Source organism: Boleophthalmus pectinirostris, unplaced genomic scaffold, assembly GCF_026225935.1.
Source record: "Boleophthalmus pectinirostris isolate CB_2022bp ecotype Guang Dong unplaced genomic scaffold, ASM2622593v1 HiC_scaffold_3, whole genome shotgun sequence".
Taxonomy (NCBI): domain Eukaryota; kingdom Metazoa; phylum Chordata; class Actinopteri; order Gobiiformes; family Gobiidae; genus Boleophthalmus; species Boleophthalmus pectinirostris.
The window spans coordinates 26,843,053-26,864,465 of record NW_026571299.1 but is presented as its reverse complement, the minus strand read 5'-3'; the positions used below and the strand labels follow the sequence as shown (position 1 = coordinate 26,864,465).

At 37.7% G+C, this 21,413-nt stretch overlaps 1 protein-coding gene across 2 annotated transcripts in view; it reads left to right on the top strand.

The window, feature by feature from the left end:
- The first annotated feature begins 1,888 nt into the window (after nucleotides 1–1,888).
- The window catches only part of ikbke (inhibitor of nuclear factor kappa B kinase subunit epsilon), a 257,205-nt gene continuing 237,680 nt past the window's right edge, over nucleotides 1,889–21,413 (top strand). For both annotated transcript variants that reach the window (XR_008633096.1, XM_020920196.2), the window contains exons 1-19: nucleotides 1,889–2,063; nucleotides 3,422–3,543; nucleotides 6,041–6,178; nucleotides 7,394–7,523; nucleotides 8,708–8,889; nucleotides 10,966–11,126; nucleotides 11,632–11,742; nucleotides 13,359–13,538; nucleotides 14,899–15,095; nucleotides 16,480–16,538; nucleotides 16,617–16,708; nucleotides 16,792–16,893; nucleotides 17,272–17,317; nucleotides 18,488–18,600; nucleotides 18,810–18,886; nucleotides 19,007–19,046; nucleotides 19,127–19,228; nucleotides 20,523–20,619; nucleotides 20,693–20,784. Coding sequence is in view for 1 of the 2 variants with exons in the window: in XM_020920196.2 (XP_020775855.2) it covers nucleotides 3,445–3,543; nucleotides 6,041–6,178; nucleotides 7,394–7,523; nucleotides 8,708–8,889; nucleotides 10,966–11,126; nucleotides 11,632–11,742; nucleotides 13,359–13,538; nucleotides 14,899–15,095; nucleotides 16,480–16,538; nucleotides 16,617–16,708; nucleotides 16,792–16,893; nucleotides 17,272–17,317; nucleotides 18,488–18,600; nucleotides 18,810–18,886; nucleotides 19,007–19,046; nucleotides 19,127–19,228; nucleotides 20,523–20,619; nucleotides 20,693–20,784 (2,018 nt within the window). In the remaining variant the exon portion in view is untranslated. The remainder of the gene's footprint in view (nucleotides 2,064–3,421; nucleotides 3,544–6,040; nucleotides 6,179–7,393; nucleotides 7,524–8,707; nucleotides 8,890–10,965; nucleotides 11,127–11,631; nucleotides 11,743–13,358; nucleotides 13,539–14,898; nucleotides 15,096–16,479; nucleotides 16,539–16,616; nucleotides 16,709–16,791; nucleotides 16,894–17,271; nucleotides 17,318–18,487; nucleotides 18,601–18,809; nucleotides 18,887–19,006; nucleotides 19,047–19,126; nucleotides 19,229–20,522; nucleotides 20,620–20,692; nucleotides 20,785–21,413) is intronic.

Sequence of the window (21,413 nt, the reverse complement as noted above, 5' to 3'; positions counted from 1 at the left end):
CAAACTACATTGAGGGAACTACATAGAATGTGATTCTTCCTTTTCAGTGCAGACACATGACAAAATAACTGTTGTTAAGCACTTTTAAATCTGAATTTTGTTTTGACCATAATGATTCACACTAAGATTTTGTCAAGACATTTAAAAAGTAAAAATTAGCATTTCTACAACTCTTATATAAATACTCATATATAAATATACCATTACTTTTTAAAAACAATTTAGTTTAAAGTTCATATAAATTGCAAAAATCTAAGCTTGGTTTAAAGACTTTAAATGACATGAAGCTCAAAGCAGATGACTAGGACTTGACTTGGATTTATGAGCTAGTGACTCAAGGCTCAACTTGGACTTGCCTGTATTTGACATGGGACTTGACTTAATACTTGAGACTTGAGACTCGCAAAACAACAACTTGGGCTCTCCTCTGCTAACTGAATGCCTTAGTCTTGTATAGTACTTTTCCAGATGCTCACAGGCGTTTAACAATTTCATGCATTATTTATGAAGTGAGACTAACAATCTGCACCAGCCAGGCCCCTCCGACCACCACCAACACTCACACACCATTTTCATAATTCACAATGTGGGCAAAGTGTGCCAAAGGACACAGCAGTATGCAGAAGAGCCACAGCTTCCCCTCTGTGGCACCTGGTATTCCTAATGGTTTCCCATCCAAGTACTAACCAGGCCCCCACAGTGTTGCTTAACCTCTGAGATCTGACCTCAACTGCTCATTACATAATCCGAAACAATCCACATTTCCCATTCTAGCACGCAACTGAAAGTAGTTTACATGCTGGTGTATGAGAAACACTCCAACAGTACGTGTCACAGTTCTGCCTTTTGTTTACATGTGTTTCCCCAGTCCAGCTCTATTTCCCAGTCTGTTCGGTCCTTTTTTTTTCTACCTCCCTGTTTTTTCTACAGCTGCCACTCATTCCCTTATCATTCCAGGATTGTCTCTATATCAGGGATCTCCAACCTGTAGCTCTCCACCCCCTTCCAAGTAGCTCATCAAGGGATTTCTGTATTATACATATTGTACAGGATAACTCAAATTTGATTCATTAAATGCATATTTCCAGTGTAAATGTATCATTTTGATGCCTAATTTTCTCCACTGATTACTTGATAATGGTTTATATTTTATAGACGTCTAACTGTACAGCATCTCCATTTCTGGCAACCCCTAAAATGAGTAGCTCTCTGACATTTCCGTATTACAAAAAGTAGCTCAAGGGAGAAAAAAGGCTGGAGACCCCTGCTCTATACCCTCCCTCTGTTCTATATATCCCCCCTCTGTTCATTCAGTCTTTGCTAGATTGTTGACCACTCAAGTACTCTATCTGAAAATCTGAATCTGAATCTGTCATTATTCCCTGTTTGAAGAACCTGTTTATTCCCAGTCTGTTTTCGATTAGAGAATTTCAGTTTTGGAGGATATTTTAGTTCATGTAATAACATCATATATTCCTTTGTTGTTTATCAACCTGATTTGCCATATTAAGCATTACCTATTTAAGGACACTTTCTGTTGAACTAAACTTTTATGTTTTGGGGTGAATTTCAGCAGTACATTTCAGTGATCAAAAGCTTGAAAAAAAATCATAAACAATGCAAGAAAACATGGTGACAGTACAAACTTCTTTTAAGTAAAAATGCATCTTCTATCTCAATATGAAACATGTGCTCTGGTGGGAAACTTCGTTCAGTTGTGTTCTCATTGATGAAAAGGAAACAATTGAACCTCACTGGCCAAAAACATCGATATTATCATGGACATTATCAGTACGCGCCAGAACGTGACGGGGGTGGCTTTTACGTCTTGTGCGTCAAAGTCTGTGCATGCACCGGAAAACACACGCAGCCTACACGTATTTCCGCCTTTCTCGTCAGATTAGGGGCGTAGAAAAAAGAAAGAGCAACACTTCCCAAACAGCACGCCGCGAATGATCCTCCAACTCCCGGCTGTGCTCCAGAAAATCCCCCCGGAGATCAGCACTCACCTGCGGCTGCGACGTGCGCTCTACCTGTCTGTCCGTGTGGAGCCGCCATCACAGGTGAGACTGTGCGCTGCGGGGGTTTGAAGCTTAAATGAGTAGTTTTGCTGAAAATAATACGATTTTCAAGTTGATCTGGTTAATTATTAGGGATAGGACCAGCTATATACACGTTAGTAACTTCTTAGACCACTTTTGCCAAGTGTCAGGATAAAATGTAAACAATATAAACACATTTGGGCATGTTTAAACGCGTTAACCTTGTGCTAACTTGATCAAAGCTGCTGTCGTTAGTTATAAAACAAACTATAGTGACATTTTCCTACAATGGTGGTGTCCTTCACGTTGTATGGCCAGTTATATAGATATAAGATAGCCTACTTCAGTAATACACGTGAAATACTTCCTCGTGTTTACACTGGGGGAGGCTTATCAGACACGAGCCATGTCAGTATGCAAATTCAGTGTAGCCTACAGTTTGAGAAGCAAAATATGTTGACAGACTTAGCAAACAGTAAAATTATAATATAGAAAGACTAAACAGTGGAGTTACTGTGTAAGAACTACTGTGTAATCCATTATAAAACTCCATTCATTAAGGATTATAGTTAGGACTAGGCAGTATGACAAAAATAATCACTTTTGTCTCACTATTTTCAGATTTAATTTGTTTGATCTAATTTAAAATAACACAAAAATTGCATTCAGTCTTAAAGGTGCACTGTGTAACTTTTTGGTTGGGAGTCTATCTATAAAGGTAAACATGTTGCTAAATGGGAGAGACTTGACTTGAGAACTCATAGAATATAATGTGAGAATGTGTAGAACAAAACTTTTAATGTGTAATTGCCTATTTTCATATACGTGTGTGCTGAATATACAGTCACGGTGAAAATAGGCAATTACAAAATCAAAGTTTTGTTCTACACATTCTCACATTATATTCTACAAGTTCTCAAATCAAGTTTACACGCTCTCCCATTTTACAACATATTTATCTTCATATCTATTGCCTTCGTGTTACTATGGAGATGTCATTCTCTCCACAGATCTGACCTGTAACTTGGTCTGGTTTGGTCTCCGTGATGAAAGAAAGGTTTAAGACCATACCTTAAAACTTTCCAGACGAAGCAATAACATCTCCATGGAGAAAAGCATTTGATGGACTCTCCACCAGAAAAGTTACACATTGCACCTTTAATTTTCTGATCACTGACAATTGGAAATGAATAAAACTCAATTCAAATTTTACTAATTGCACAGCCCTAGACTTTTCTTCTATAGTGAGAATATATACAGATAAAGTGAATTGTTGTTTAGAAAAAAAATCAGATTTTGTTTATTTTTCTCATTCTGATTTAAGAATTATTGCATCCCTATCTATTTACTCATGTTTTGTTTTTTTTGCATTGTTTCAGTGTGTTGAATCGCTGCTTCAAAGATGGCGGTGATGACGGCGAGTACAGTCAACTACCTGTGGTCACTACAGGACATACTCGGGCAGGGAGCTACGGCCAGCGTCTATAAGGCTCGCAACAAGGTAATACTGCAAATAACTACGGTGTACTACAAATACTCACTCTGTTTCTGCTCATTATTGGACATTTTACTAAGTCCAACCAATAGACTGTATATATAAATCGACATACTCTCCATCGATTCTGGCTCCAGTTGACTTTACATTGAAAAATTGTCACTCCTCTCTCTGTAACTGCTGCTGTGAGCCTTGTCATTTTGGTCTTAAAATGTTCGTATTAACTTGCTCTGCAAGATCCTGGTGGTTTTTATCCATAAATACTTCCATTCCTAATATGAAACTGGCTCCAAATTCTCTCCTACAACTGCTAGCTTTGTGAGCTTCATTTGACTGGAGCCAAACGCTATGGGTGATGTCACACTCTCTTAGTCCACGTCTTTTTACAGTCTATTGGGCAACCTTTCATTATTTTATTAATGCAATAAGGATAACGGTTAAATCACTGGCTTTGTTCACATGTACACCAAAATCTAATTATTATTTGATATCTGAGCATTTAGGATTCTTTAAATGACTTCGGACCGTGATCCGAAATAAATCAGTTGCCTTTGCTGTTTAATGTCATTGGTGGGGGTGTAACGATGTCCAAGTCTCACGATACGATATTGTCACGGTATGAACCTCGCGGTATGATATTTATTGCGATATTTTGTGGAGGTTAACTAAACTGTTAATATACTACTTTTTCCTTTGAAATGCCTTGACAAGACTTAATCCAAAGACCTAGGACTTAAAAGTGCTTAGAACTGTTATTTCTTCTTGTAGTCTACACTGAAATGGAGCTAAGTTCATGGTCTTCATCTTCATACTCTGATTTTGAGTGTGCATGTAACTGCTGACACCAGTACATCATTTGAGGCGAGACAAACATGATGTAGTAGTCATAATACTTGTAAGAAATTGCATGAGTATTTGTAGTAGTAGTAGTGGTAGTAGTAGTTTTAATGGTTGAGTTAGCAGTAGCAGCATTAATAATAGTTGTAGTTAGTCACAGTAGTATCCATAGTAGTAACAGTTTAATACTAATAGTGTGCTATAAGTAGTAGCAGCAACAGCAGTAGTAGTAATGGTAACAGCAGTAGCAGTTGTAGTAGTAATAGCAGTTGTTGTAGTATCAGTAGTTCTAACATACTAATAATATGTTACTCCGAATCATTGTGACTCGTCAAATATTAAAATAGTCATATATTGATAAGTCTTATCATTATCTTCTGGACTATGTTTCAACCTTTATTTGCTTAAAATATAATTATATCTCAGTGTACAGAAATTATCATTTAACTAGTCAGCATATCAACTGATAATAATCGTTAGTTACAGCCCTATTATATTATATTTAAAGGGACAGTTCGGAATTTTGGACATAGGGCCTCATTTCCTAGTGAGTCAGAGTGTTGGAGACGTGCAGAGACACTTTTTTAAATATTCCAGCCAGTCCTTGTATTTGCAGCGGTCGCTGGTGCTAGGCTAGTGTATGTCAATGGCCATAGTTATCCTGCCACTAAAAACAGTCTTACCCACTCCACAAAACACCTGAAGCAAATCTATTATTACACCAGACTGTCCATGTGAATGTCTGTGTTGATAGAATAATTTTAGAAGTAAAACCAACCTTGCATTTGAAGGATTTATGGCTGAGCAGCAGCAGTGAGTTGTAGTTCCTGATAGAAAGCTTGGCAGAGGCGGACTGCTATATGAGAAAATAGTCCCTTAACATGCAACGCAAGGTTAGTTTTATTTCAAACATTATTCTATAAACACAGACATTTACATCGATAGTCTGGCCTTGTATTTGTTTTGCTTTGGGTGTTTTGTGGAGTGGGTAAGACTGTTTTTAGTGGCAGGATAACTATGGCCATTGACATGCACTAGCCTAGCACCAGCGACCTCTGCAAAAACAAGGACTGGATGGATTATTTTAGAAAGTGTCTCCACACGTCTCCAGCACTTTGGCTCACTAGGAAATGAGGCCCTATGTCCAAAATTCCAAACTGTTCCTTTAATTTAAAGTTCTCATTGAAGGCCACTTACACTTGTGTATAAGCCTGTCACCATTGCACATTAAGTAAGATACGTTGTTGAAATAAATATACATGATAAATGATAATACTGAAACCAAACTATAAAGCAGAATCAACCACAAAAAAGTATTCTAAATGTATAATACTGTTAAAAAAACACAAACTGCAGTACATAACGTATGCTGAACTTGAGTAGTTTGTTTGTATCTATAATGAGTCATAGTTCATATTTCAGTCCTCTACACAGATCAAATTGTTGTCTGTGTTGTAGTAGAGAAAAAGAACCACATTTTTCCCTAGTGCAATGAAAAAGTCCCTACAATAAATACCAAAAAGTATTGTTCCTTCTGTCATTTACAAGTCAATATAGTAATTATCATGACAGGCCTACTTGTGTATCTTCAAATTGTGTATATGGATGTACTTTTTGCTTATAGTCGTGGATATTAAACTATTTGGAAACTTTCCTATGTGTTCAGCGGACCGGGGAGCTGGTGGCGGTGAAAGTGTTTAATGTGGTCAGTTATAATCGCCCACACGAGGTCCAGATGAGAGAGTTTGAAATGCTCCGGAAACTCAACCACAACAACATCATCAGACTGCACGCCGTGGAGGAGGTAGGTCGAAACGGAAGAAGAGATCAAAATGGAGGGTGGAAAATGATAGAGCCGAAGACTACGATGTTACCAGATTCACCGCAGTCTGCACACACCACACCATAGGGTAGAAAGATGAAAAATAACTGGCGGTATCCTGTTCTGCATTGATATTTGATGACTTTGTAGATGTTTCTCATGAATAGAGGAGACTATGGTGACGCCCTATAGTCTAAAATGATCTTGCACAAAAACAGGCAATACTAATTATACTTTATTACATTTTTATTATCAGCAGAACCAAAAAGTTATTTTTTTTTCTCCAAATATTATATTGAGTCAAATATGAATTGCTTGTGCCCCTGTAACCTCCATATAAACTGGTATTAAGTTTGGCAATGTTTTGAAAATTGAGAGAAATGTTGCCTTCTTTTGTTAATTTATATACCAGAGCGGTACCAAAGATTCTAATGGTTTATTCTTCATTATTTAATATGTTTCACAATCACATATCACACTTTACATATGTATGTCTGGGGCCATTGGTGCAGATTTGTAGCCTCACATCAGGTGTAAACTACTGTGACAGTTTCCAGTCTGATTAGATTGATGTGGTGTTCCTGGCTGCACTGTACTCAGAAGTATCACGTGATGAGGAAGGCAGCACAGAGCACAACACAAATGTCAAAGTCTGACATAAAAATACAGCTCTGACTATTCAGCTGCTGCTCCAAACAGTAATCCAGTTCTATAAGGACTATAGGCTTTAAAATGAGGCCCTCAGAGAATCAGTGCTGTGTGACTTGTTGGTGCACGTCTGAACACTGAACATTTTACACTGATCAACTTACTGTATATCATACTTAAGCAGAAAAACTTCTCTTTTGTTCCTCATTGAAATTAATGGGATTTCCACTTCCCACTACAAAGAAAGCACAGTTTAATTAGTAGCATTTAGAGTCAAAAGTGAAGGGACTTTAATAAGGTCAATAAGACACTCTAAGTACTGTGACAGAGGTGGTTGCAGAAGTAACCATGTGACCAACCCCAGCTGTGGAGTGAAAGAACAATGTCATTTGATGTCTTAAAAAAGCTCCTGATAAATCCAAAGTATCATTATAATGTATTAAATGTGGCCTATAGAACAGAACAAACTCTAGTGATATTTGTATATAGTTACATTGTTATTGAAATGTGCGTTTGTATTAACCACATCTTCCTGTTGTGTATTGAAAGTTGCCGTCCAAGCAGAAGGTTCTGGTGATGGAGTATTGTCCTGGAGGTAGTCTGCTGAGTTTACTGGAGGATCCAGAGAACGCCTTTGGTCTGGCTGAAGCAGAGTTCCTCACTGTGCTGCAGTGTGTAGGTCAGTGCATCATATTACTGTATCATTATATTTGATACAGATGGTGCTTGGACAGCGCTTCAGTTTATGGTTTGCCTCATTTAGAGTGTCTTCCTTTGGATCATTTCTTGTTCAGAACTACAGTGGGAATCATGTAGTCCACTTTTAGACCTGGTTCAGCGCTAGATTAGACTGGTTTCGTCCTGTTATAGACTTCATTTATATTTGTTGGTAATCTGAAAGTCACAGTTTTTCAGTGATAGTTGTTGGTGTTAAATGTTTTAGAGCCATTGAATTATAATTCATGACACATACTGCATCCATCCATCCATTTTCTTCCGCTTATCCGGGGCTGGGTCGCGGGGGCAGCAGTCTAAGCAGGGACTCCCAGACTTCCTTCACCCCAGACATTTCCTCCAGCTCCTCCAGGGGAACCCTAAGGTGTTCCCAGACCAGCCAAGAGACATAGTCCCTCCAGCGTGTCCTGGGTCTTCCTCCGGGGCCTCCTCCCAGTGGGACATGCCTGGAACACCTCCCGAGGGAGGTGCCCAGGACATACTGTATATGCTATAATGCTTTTCAAGATACCGGAAGATGCTTTACATTTGAGGACAAACACAGTCAAAGATGATAAAGATCTTTCTTCTTACCTACACATTCATATGTAAACCCCAAAGCCTTCAAATATTTTAAAATATAAATTAAAACAATTTTGTGAATTATTCATCCACCCTTCTGTGATGACCACTGACAATCACAAAATGAGTCCACTTCAGTGTACTGGTGGGTTTCAGATGACATGACTACATTCTTTAGACCAATACTGTTTAATACAGGGAGCAGCTAAAATGAATATTCTTAAAATGCAGTTTTTTGGTATAACAGGTCTAGTCATTAATATAACTAATCAGATTACATATTTGTGAGTTTTTTTTAGATATTTCATGGCAGTACAATATAATCTATAACGAAATCTGTCCCATCTGAGAGTATTATTATTTTAGTATTAGTATATATGACATCACTTTAAATCTTAAAAAACACCAATATGACTTTTGTTGTTTAAAACCACTTTGGAAGTATGCAGTACCTACAGCTAAATAATAGGGATATGTCTTTAATTTTTGCTTGTATTTTATTTATCTATTTTTTTACTCAAATGTGTTTTTAATATCTTTTTTTCTATCTTTCCATCCATCTCTCAGTGCAGGGCATGAACCATCTGCGTGAGAATGGCGTGGTGCACAGGGACATTAAACCTGGGAACATCATTCGTCAGGTGGGAGAGGACGGACGCTCCATTTACAAACTGACCGACTTCGGCGCCGCGCGAGAACTGGAGGACGACGAGAAATTCATGTCCATCTACGGCACAGAGGAATATCTGGTGAGAGAAGTTTATCTGACCTACATCTGTGACCAACAACTGCATCCTGTCACATGTCATCAACTCTACACATCAAAAGTTAGGGTTATCCAAGCACTACTGAAACTGAGCAGATACTATCATACTAAAAAAGTCATATTCACCTTCACCACTGAGGGATTACAGAGATATAAGACCATATGGGAATAGAAAAAAAAAAAAGGACTATGATTTAATGTTGAAAATCACATTATGTGGTCTAAATAAAGAGTTTTTTATTATTATCATGCTATCAGAATCAGTATTGAGGATCAAGTCTATTCCTTAGTATCAAGTATTGAGTCTGAAATTTTAGTATCATGACAGCCCTTCTACAAGTACACCAGCTAACATCACAATAAATACATTATACAGTATATCATTGTCTGGTACTTGTTACTTGTTGTTAGTATTTCACTTCATTTTGACATATTTTAAGCTCTTATATGTTATTATATAGTGTCTGATTTAAAGCAAACTGTTTACAAATCCAATATTGATTCTACTGATAATTCTGGTGGTAATTTAAATTCTCAAATCAGAAAGCTTGATGACTTCTACATAAAATATGTTGCATGTGAGTCCTGTCAAAAATATTGATTCCCTGATACTAATTTAACTAGTGTCAATACTAGTTTTAGTGTTCAACACTAGATAAAAATTTGAAGAAAAAGATCACTTAATTGGGTCAACAGTGAATGGATCAGAGCTAATATAGAATCCATGTATCATTCGTTCATTAGTTTTTCAATATAAAACCAAAAATAAGAAAATTAAAAAACAACTGTTTTCTTCATTATTTGCCTCCAAAACCAAAATGAAAAAATGGATAATGATTCGGTTTTTCATTTTTTGATTTTGTGTTTAAATGAATAATGGAAAAAAACGGATAGTCACAATTCCCATTTCCGTGACTTAAACTGTGATGCCAGACTAAACCAGGACTAAGCCAGGTCTAAACCAGTTTTAAACCAGTTTCAGTCCTAGTCTCAGTCCTGGTCTCACTCCCTGGGCCTGGTCCTGGGCCTGGGTCCAGTCCCGGTCTCAGTCCTAAACCAGGACTAAACCAGAACTGAACCAGGACTAAACCAGAACTGAACCCAGAGTGTCGGGACTGGCCCAGATGTCGGGTGATCAGGAAACCGGGACCAGACTGGGACCAGACCGGGACTCAGACCAGAACTGAGACCGGGACTGGGACCATATTATTTGACTTTGACTCTATCTGTGTTGTTGATATAATTATATTGTTAAAGGGCCCATGTTACACTATTTTCTGATCTGTGTTATAATGTTGCTTCCTCAACAAAAACAGACCTGGAGTTTTGTTTTGTTTCATTCACACACACAAACCCTGCATGTTTAGGCTGTGTTCATCCAAAAACATTCTGTTTGTCATGTGTAATACTTCATACACCTTCACTAAAATTATTATTGCCAGTCTCTACTGAACAAACATTAAAAGGAGCTGTTAACTTGAAAACTACCACTTCATGACATTACAAGGTGGAACAGAGCATTTTGAGCTTTGGAGATGTACACAATATAGACTAAGAAATGCTCAAGTATGTGTGCATTCTAACAGCATTCTAACATGACTTAAAGCTCACAAGAGTCAATTCTGTGTAATATAAGACCTTTTAATATCACAACCTTGACAACAGCTTGACAACTGGCAATAGCTCATCATATTTTAATAGGAGATAATTCCAAAGGTAATTATCAGATTAAGACATGCTGTCAAATATGATGGATTATCAGGTTTCTTTTTTGCATGTTACCTTGTGCCAAAAATATATAATATATAATTTTTAGGATTCCTTATTACACCCAATTGTTCTGGCCATGTAAATGTACCCAGTGATGTGCATGAAAACATTTAGTTGCCCTCTGGTGGATACAATGAGAAATGCTAAAAATATTTTCATTTTATGCATGTTTCTTTATCACAGTACTTCTGTCCTGTGAATGACTTTTCTCAGTATCAATACCTGTTCAAAGTAGTTTTAGTATCAATTAGTATCAGATTTTTGACACTTTTAACACTATTCTACGCAGCACCCAGACATGTACGAGCGCGCCGTCCTCAGAAAGCCTCATCAGAAATCGTACGGCGTGAACGTGGATCTGTGGAGCATCGGGGTGACGTTTTACCACGCGGCCACCGGGACCCTCCCCTTTATGCCCTACGGAGGACCACGCAGAAACAAGCCCACCATGTAAGAGCAACAACGGACTAGAGTAAAGACTTTTCTAGAATTGTTTACTAGTATAGACACTGGTGAGGAGGAAGTGAAATAGTTTGGAATGATTTTCTATAGACCATTTAATCAGTATGAAATGAATAAGAGCTACAAAGATTAAGATTTTTATGAATAATACACTTTCATGAATATGCTCTAACATAGACGTTTTGAGTTTTGGTTAAAAATGTATTTAAAAATATCAACGTCCAATAGAAACAGGAAACAGGCATTGGACTATTTACTTGCAGCCCAGTAATTATTCCATTTCACATGCCATTTCTGGAGCAAATAGTCTAAATGTATGAATTAATTTGAATTTTGAATTGAATTTTGATATCACAAAAAGAATACAGCACATAACGCAGGGAAAAATTATAATTATCTTTTATGTAGTTTAATTTGTAATTAAGATTTATACTTTTAGTTACTAACATGAAGCACTGGCAGACCAAATTCCTTTATGATTATGTGTTTTCAGGTACAAAATCACCACAGAGAAGCCCACAGGAGCCATAGCCGGAGTGCAGCGGGTGGAGGCAGGGCCCATCGAGTGGAGCTACCAGCTTCCCCACAGCTGCAGACTCTCACAGTAGGAACCAGAGACACTGTTATGAAATACTATTGTCTTAATTTATCAGTGGTTCATTTAACTTCCTCCTGTTATAAACAGAAAGTGCATGTATAAGGCTAATATTAAGGCTGGGAAATATGGCTTTTTTTCCCGTACTGACCTCATTTTTTTCTTGAGTCTGAGATTTTAGTATCGTGACAACACTACTACAAGTACACAGGCTGTATTTATCACAATAAACACATTATACAGTTTATCATTGTCTGATAGATGTTACTACTAACACTTCATTTAAATGTACCCAGTGAACTAGATAAATACATTTAGTTGCCCTCTTGTGGACACACTGAGAAATGATAAAAATGTTTATAGCTTATGCATGTTTTTCTACACTCTTGTTGACACTAAATACTGTTGATACTAAAATGTCAAACTCGATTTCGATTCTAAAGAATAGACTCGATATTCAATACCAATTCTGAAACCATAATTTAAAACAATAGACAATAGAATGTGAATTTTAGCATTAAATCATAGTATCGTATTTTTCGGACTATAAATCGCTCCAGAGTATAAGTCGCACCAGCCAAAAAATGCATAATGAAGAAGAGAAAAACATTTATAAGTTGCACCAGACTATAAGGTGCATTTTTGGGGGGAAATGTATTTTATAAAATCTGAGACCAGGAACCAACATTTCATCTTGAAAGTCAAGTTCTAGTAATAACAATAGAACAGAGAACAACAGACTGTTAACATCACATATGAACAGTTCTTCAGATAACTATAGAATAAACAACAGAACAGAACAAGTTTACCAAACTCTCCATCTCACTCCAAATCACTAAATCCATTCAATTCTTCATCCTCGGTGTCACTTCTGACAAACTCTGTGACCTCCGGAGGTAAAAGGAGCGCCGCTTCCTCTTCTGTGTAGCTGTCATCAGACTCAGCATCAGTTTCAGTTAGAATTATTCCGACCTTTGACAGGATGGTTTCCGTTGTCTTTATGTTTGTTTAAATTTTAAATTGTCAGTGATACAGAAGTAATGGTGCGATCGACTGACATGATACCAGACAGGACAGTGGCTCTTTCTCTTTCTTCTGCAGCCGACATGAGCTGTAGAGTGTGAAGTGACAGTGATACAGGAGCACACAAGCCTAGAGCCTCTCGTGGCTGTCAGTGTGAAAATTTTAACATATAAGTTGCACCGGAGTATAAGTCACAGGAAACACCCAAACCATGAAAAAAGTGTGACTTATAGTCTGAAAAATACGGTATTTTCTTTTATATTACTATTATGAAATATTATTGTCTCAGTTTATCATTTAGTACGTTCAGCTCCTCCCACCATAAATAGACATGCATGTTTAGGGCCAATATTAAAACTGGACAATATGGCTTTTTTCTTGTATTGACATGTCACTATTTTTTGTTGGATTTTCTATTAACCCAAAAGTGGTTATAAATGCCTGAAATAGTGCTGTATAGATGTGTACCCTTGTTTATGATGTATTAGTCATAGTAAATAAGGCATCTGCAAGTGGCCATTACCCATCCAAAGTAGTGGAGCTAGTCTTCCCTTTAACTTGAAACCAGTGTGTGAATACATGTCCACTGTGTGTCCCTGCAGGGGTCTGAGGGTGCAGCTGGTCCCTGTCCTGGCTGGAGTCCTGGAGGCTGATCAGGACAAGTGCTGGGGGTTTGATCAGTTTTTCACGGCAACCACAAACATTCTCCAGAGACTCCCCGTGCATGTGTTCTGTCTGCAGCAGGCCTCTGAACACTGCGTCTACATACACCACTACAGCACGTACGGACACACACACACTGTCTTTCATTTCAATAATTGTACGTTCTTTCGTCTGTAAACATAGCTGTGAATGCTGTATACATAGATATGGTCACACGATCACATTTTTATGTAGTGCTGTCACTCAAATCACCACTCACTCATTCACACACATTCATACACTCGTGTACACGGACACTGGGGGCAAGCTGGGTTACGTGTGTTGCCCAAGGACACAACAGCAGCATTTATTTGTGGGAGCTTGAATTGCACCTGTGGGTCTATTGATGATGTTTATGTCAAGAGCAGGATTTGAGCTGCAAACATTTGATTGATAGAGATGTTTTTAAAAAGCCTCCTTGATCAAATCTTATCCAAATTATTTTCGTCACTAGATCTGAAGAATAATGTAAAAATATAGATTACATTATTGCAGATACTAATTGATATTAAAAGTACTAAAAAGTAGATTCAGAGGTGGGACCAAGTCTTTGTTTTGCAAGTCTCAAGTAAGTCTCAAGTCTTTGACCTCAAATTCGAGTCAAGTCACAAGTCACTGGCTCATAAGGCCAAGTCAAGTCCAAGTCATCTGTTTTGAGCTTCAAGTCATTTCGAGTCTTTAAACCAAAGTACCAAATATAGCTTAGATGTCTGCAATTTATATGAATTTTAAGATAAATTGTACTTAAAGGTCATGGTATATTTATATATGAGTATTTATAGAGTATATAAAAGATGTAGATATTAATTTAGTATTTTTTTTCCTTTTTAAATGTCTGTGCAAGATCTTAGTGTGAATCATTATGGTCAGAATAGAAAGAATTCAGATTTAAAAGTGCTTCTCAAGTCTTCTCAAGTCACAGGGCTCAAGTCTGAGTTAAGTCCCAAGTCACTGACCTTCAAGTCCAAGTCGAGTCCCAAGTCTTAGTTAATTTTATCAATTCAAGTCTCAAGTTCTAAAAATAGTGACTCAAGTCTGACTTGAGTCCAAGTCATGACTTGCAAGTCCCCACCTAGATACTCATTTGAACTTGGATCGATACTGAAATTTTGACTTTTTTGAATTTTGTAATGATCTTGATCTTATATGAGAGCTAGTATATGGCTAGTATACGTCTTTTCTTTAGTATTTTATTCAAGTTATTCAAGTTTACAAAGAATTGTCCATTATTATAACAAAAAGAAATACACTTTTTAACAAATTTTCAAATATATTCACAGTTTGGGCAAATGAACACTAAGATAGGATACATTTAATAGAAAGTGAATGAGAGAAAGATGCTGATGTTAAGTATATTCTGTACTTTCAATAGCTGCATCAGAGCCGTTGGAGTTCACTTATGTCTAATGTCACCCTCTAACCTCGTGTGTCCCTCTGCAGAGTGTCTGTGTTCCTGGAGGAGTTGAGCTCTCAGACCGCAGTACCTCCTCAGCAGCAGCTCGTACTGCACCTGGGACACGAGCTGCCGCTAGAGGGCAGCATGAAGGCGGTCAATCTGCCCCACACGTCCCCACAGCGCCCCCTCCTGCTGCTCAGCTACAGCCCCATCAGCAACCCCAGCCTGCCCTTCAGAGAGCGTAAGGCATACATTAGAACTAAAGTCGTGTTTCAAATGTTATTCAGAGCAGTGCAGCCATAAGGGAGCATAAGACAGACATTTTGTGCTGACGTAAATACTAACAGAATCTGGGAGGGCATCAGATGTAAATTTATTGCAAATGACTGAAAAATGGCTTATGTGATGTGTAGAAGTTAGTGTGCTTTTAATTCATAGAAGTAGAAGTGACTTTAACCTCATACTGTAAATATATTTTCACAGTTACCATATTTGTCGGACTATAGGTCGCACTTTTTTTTCATGGTTTGGGTGTTTCCTGCAACTTATACTCCAGTGCGGCTTATATATTAAAATGTTCAGACTGACACCTGCAGGAGGCTCTAGGCTTGTGTGTCAGTATCTGCTACTCCTGTAAAACTGTCATATTGCCCTCTACTGCGGATGTCTCCTGCAGAAAGAGCCGCTGTCCTGCTGCAAGTCGAAAACGGTAATTGAGCAGCAGAAAGAAAGTTTGGAGTGAGCGAGAAACTTATGAGGGACAGTCAGAAAGCGAGGATGGAGAACCCAGCTTCACGGCAACCAGGAGGGTGCACCGTGCAACTTTCCTGGAAGTCACAGAATTTTATTTTTATTTATTTATTTATTTTGCACGTATAACATAACAATAAAAAACACACACACTAGATAAAAAGTAAGTGCCGAAAGAAACGAAAAACCCAAAAGGGCTTATATTAAAGCCTCCACCTTATGAATACATAAAAAATTGAACATAAAAAAAAATAAATAAATTACATTTCCGCACTTTGGATTTGATTCAAACATGGATGAAAACAATGGAATGAATGGATGTACAAAGCCTGGACTTCAGTGACACCGAAATCATCCTGTCGGGATTCAGAAAGGCCAAAATAATTCTAGCTGGAACTGATGCTGAGTCTGACGACAGCTACACAGAAGAGGAAGATGTGCTCTGTCTGCTATAGTTTATCTGAAGAACTGTTCATATGTGACGTTAACAGTCTGTTGTCTTCTATTGTTTTTACTAGAACTTGACTTTCAAGATAAAATGTCGGTTCCTGGTCTCTGTTTTTATAAAATATATTTCCCCCAAAAAGTGCGACTTGTAGTCCGGTGTATATATGTTTTTTTCTTCTTCATTATGCATTTTTTCTGGTGCAACTTATACTCCAGAGTGACTTATAGTCCAAAAAATACAGTAACTGAAATTTGTGATTTTGAATTGAGGACAGAACAATGCACAAAAACATTCAAATTTGGAAAAATGTCAAAATAAAATGTGTATTGTATTCATTCATTAACTGTAAAATGTTCAGTAAGTTGTATTAGTGAGAGCATTAGTTTAACTAGTGAAATTTGAATTCTTTTTGTCTTTTGTTCTATAGCTGAGTCTCCAGTCATCCCATCTAAATTTGACGTTTTTGCAGACTACACTTTTACAAAGGTAATTCTCTTATTCAAATCTTCTCTTTGGACAAATAAACGTATAAACCACAAGTCCAAAAACACTTTCTTTCTTCAGGTGATAGTCGGAGTTGTTCATCAGTATCTTCGAATAGTGAAAATGCTGCACTTACATCGAGATCTGCTATTACAAGGATATTACTGCTATATGTAAGAATCTAAAACACTTAAGTATTAACATGATTTCATTGTTTTAACTGTTTCTTCAATGTATTTAATTGTATTTTCCTCAGAATGAAGTTACGAGGGGAGTGTAAAGAAGCCATGTACAGTATTTCAAAGATCACCTTAAGATTGCAATCCTGTTTTAACGTCGAACAAAGAATACATGCACTGTGAGTATCAGCTGTCAATAATGTAGGAATATTTCTGTGGTTAAAGGGCCTGTATTATGATATTTTCTGATCTATGTTATTTATAATGTTGTTTCCTCATCACAAACAGACAGAATAAAAATAAAAAGTTACTCAAATGTGTGAATGAAACGAAACACAAGTCCAGGTCTGTTTTTTAGGAGGAAACAACACTTTAACACGATTTAAAGCTCACAAGAGACAAGTTCCGTATAATATAGGAGCTTTAGTTTTAATGCCATACTGTGGAACATTCCCAGTAAAAATATTATCTCCATAGAATCAAGCAGGTGGCAGACCTCATTGTTTTAGCGTGATGATTATGCATTTATTATAAGACTTCATTTATTTTATTTTTAGTGGCTTCAATGTAGATTCTGCAGACACCAGTCAAAAGCTTCACCAGGTGAGTTCCAGTGGTAAATGGTGTGAGTACTTTTATTACTATTACTACTACTACTAAATCTAAATCCAAATCCACTTTATTTATATAGCACATTTTACAAACAAAGTGTTTCCAAAGTATTGCACTGAGATCATAAAATGAAAACAACAAAAAGGTAAATTGCTAAAATGCGGTCATACCAGTCCTAAAACAATAAAACCAGTAAATAAAAGCAAGACCATTAAAAATCATAAAATAGCCATAAATAAGTAAGATAAATAAAATATAAAAGACACAGAGGACCACACAATTCTCGCAGTGTTAAAAGCCAGAGAATAAAAGTGGGTCTTACTACTACAGTTGGGCAAGTTACTTCAAAACTGTAATGTGTTATTTATGACTTGTTACTGTCATTTCAAAGTATTTTGTTACATTATAATATTACTGCATTTAAAATGAAAGACATTACACGACTACTGAAGTACTTTAAGTTACTCTCAACAAAATAACCATCGCTGATCATCAAATAACAATCAGCGAGCAAAAATGCCAAACTTTTGCACCATATGTGGACTAAACCAGAACTAAACCAGAACTGAACCAGGACTGAACCAGGACTAAGCCAGGTCTAAACCAGGTCTAAACCAGGACTAATCTTGGACTAGGACTTGGAATCTAGGACCTCCCCTGAGAGAACCCCAGGCCCATGGAGCAGGGTGTCCACAAAATGCGATTTTTCCCTGTAATGCTGTAACATTACTGCGTTACAGCAAAAAGCAATAGATTACAGTAATTTATTACTTTTTATAACACGTTACTCCCAACACTGACTGAGATCATAAAATGAAGACAATACAAAAAGGTAAATTGCTAAAATGTGGTCATGCCAGTCCTAAAACAATAAAATCAGTAAAATCTAATAAAAGCAAAACCATTAAAATTATAAAATATTACTAAATAAGTTAAATAAATAAATAAAATTAAAGACACAAAGGACCACACAATTCTCGCAGTGTTATAAGTCAAAGAATAAAAGTGGGTTTCACTACTACTACTTCCTTCTTGCTCAGTTTTTAGAGTTACCTCAATCAAAATGTTGAATTACTTTCCTCTTTGTTGTAATAGTTGTACATTTCTGTAAAAAGCTGTAATATTTCGATGACTTTTATTTTATGTCTTCTTAATCTTTAGGTCCATGAGCACTTGCCCATTTACTCGTCTGGGATCCAGGAGTTCCAGGACAGACTGGACCATCTCCTGATCGAACAGGCCAAACACTCAGAGATACTGGACAATGACAAGAGGTACAAGAACTAACTATATGGACAAATGAAAATAAATAACATCTAAAATAATTAAACGGCTAAGTATTAACAGTTCTTTTTATTTTTTCCTCTACCGCTCTGCCCATGTTGTCTCCTTCACTCTCTCCCTCCTCTCTTTCTTTCTCTATATTCCTGTCTATCTCTCCTCTCTCCCTCCTCCATCGTTCTCTCCTCCTTTTCTTTTTCAGTGTTCAGAAAATGGAGATGCTGCTGCAGAAGATTGTGACTGTCCACCAACAGTACAGAAAGGACAGGATGATCGGAAGTAAGTTTCAGAATAAAACACAAAATATTTACTAGTACTAAGCACAAGTGATGCATCTGATGGTAGTACAAGTGTTTTCATATTGCAGTACTACTTCATCTCCTTTATTTAATTCCACAGAGTTGCCATATAACGACGAGCAGATCCACAAGTTTGAAAAGTGAGTGTTGTGTATAAGTTTTCTCCGATGTACTCCAGTGTAATAGCTGTTGTTTAATCAGCTTGGCTCTGATTTCCCAGAATCCAACTGGCCTCCAACATAAAGAAAGTGAAGGTGCTGTTCAGAGAAGACTGTGTGCTGAAATACAGGGAGCTGCAGGCGGCCACAAAAACATGGAGCAGGTGAGGCCGTCTGCGATCCTCAGGACTGATAGAGATAGTTTAGGAAGCTGGGGGTGCTGTGCGTGTATTTGTATGATGGAATGTTCAGCAGTTACCGTGGTGACACAGTGTACACATTAGCGAACACTCCCAAAGAAGTTTTAAGATTGTCTGAAAACTCAAGAAAAAATACAAAATGAATTTAAACAGCATATTTTCAGAAACCTTTGATCTATACAAGCGTTCATGGTCCTGTTTAGAAGTTTCATTTTCAACAAAAAAGGTGCAAGTCATAAATTTTTAGATAATCTTAAAACTTTTTGGCCGTGTTTACTAATGCAGTGGTCCCCAACCTTTTTGCGCCACGGAGCAGTTTTATATCAGACAATATTTCGCGGACCAGAGGGCATTGGAGGGGAGGGTGTATGGGAGGAGGCACGGTGTGCGGTCCATGCAGCATGGTTAAGTCCTGGCTAAATCCTGTTTTAGTCCTGGTTTTAGATCTGTTTTAGACCTTGTTTTTGACCTGTTTTTAGACCTGTTTTAAACCTGGTTTAGTCCTAGTATAGACCTGGTTTAGTTCTGGTTTAGTGGTGCAGCCCATGCGGCGTACAGGAGGGAGGACGGTCTGCGCGGTGTAGGGGAGGGGGGCTGTCAGACGGTCCACACGATGTACAGGAGGGGGGAACGGTCCACACGGTGCATGGGAGGGGAGGTTCACGCTTTTTCCGCGGCCCCGGTACCAAACGACCCATGGCCCAGTACCGGTCCCCAGCCCATTGGTTGGGGACACCTGTGCTAATGCATTATGTCGCTGTGCTGAACTGCTGAACATGCCACCATAGTCATACATGTAGAACACCCCCAGTGTTGTGTCACTTCAAAGTATCAATATGAATACTTAAAGTTGCACTATGTAACTTTTTGGTTGGGGGTCTGTCAACTGCTTTTTTACCGATATGTCATTGCTCTGCCTGGAATGTTCCACAGAAAAAACAACAAAAAAAAAACCAAAACAAAACAAAAACAAAAACAAAGAAAAACATACATTCAGTCTGTGAGCGGGGTCCCCTTTCCACAGATCTAACTTGGAACTTGGTCTGGTTTGGTCTCCATGAAGATTTTATGCCATACTGTCGTGAAACATTCCAGACAAAGCAAAAAATCTCCATGGAGAAAAGTATTTAAAAAAAAAATACAGGCCCTCCACCAGAAAAGTTACAGAATGCACCTTTAAACAGTTGAAAAAAATAAATGACAATGAGCTTTAAGTTTTTTTTAGTTTCCCTGTACCTTTACCCTACTGTTCCTTCAGCGTACTTCAGGAGATGCAGATCCGTCTGCAGGACTTCCACTCGTTCTCCTCTGGACTTTTGGCCGATCTGGAGATGTCTGAGAAGAAACAGTACAAGGTCCATTTTCACAAACCCACAGATGATTCATCACACAACATTCTTTTAATACTTAATTTCTTTCTATTCACAGAGTTTAGATAGATCCATCTTTTCGCTCCACTCAGATAAATCTTTGCATCTGACTGGCATCGCAACAAAAGACAAGGACCAAATGGTTTCCAGGTTTGTAACACCACATACGATGTTACACATAAAAAGTGAATGAATCAAAATAAAATTAAAACTAGCTTGGTTTTTGAATACTCACCTGCTAAAAGAGTAGACAGTAACATTTTAATACACGTAGTAACTGCTAGTTGTAGAACCGTGAAGCAGGTCTATATTTAAAGGTGTGTTGTGCAACTTTTCTGCTATCTATTTGTCTCCATGGAGATAGGAAAGTCATAAGAACATATCTGAGCAAAGCAATAGCATCTTCATGGGGACAAATAGACGGGCAAACCCCAAAAACCAGAAAAGTTACACAATGCACCTTTTCTCCTATGTCAGTTTGGAAAAAAGGTCTATAAATAGAATGAATTAGATAGATATTAGGTAGAATGGGCATATTATTTCAGGATGTCTGGTAGTTCTATCCTAGCCAGGGTGGCACCACCTAGTGCCTCCGCTCAATTTAATTTCTCTCCAGCGACTAGGTCAGGAATCAGAATACACTAGACGGTTCGCAAAAACCCCGGAAGTGCGAGTCCAAGCACCAGCCAATCAGCAAAAAGCCATACATTCTGTGTTGTCAACAGTTCTGAGATTGAGGATTTAAAGCCGCAATAAAGAGAATGTTTGGTGAATTTTAT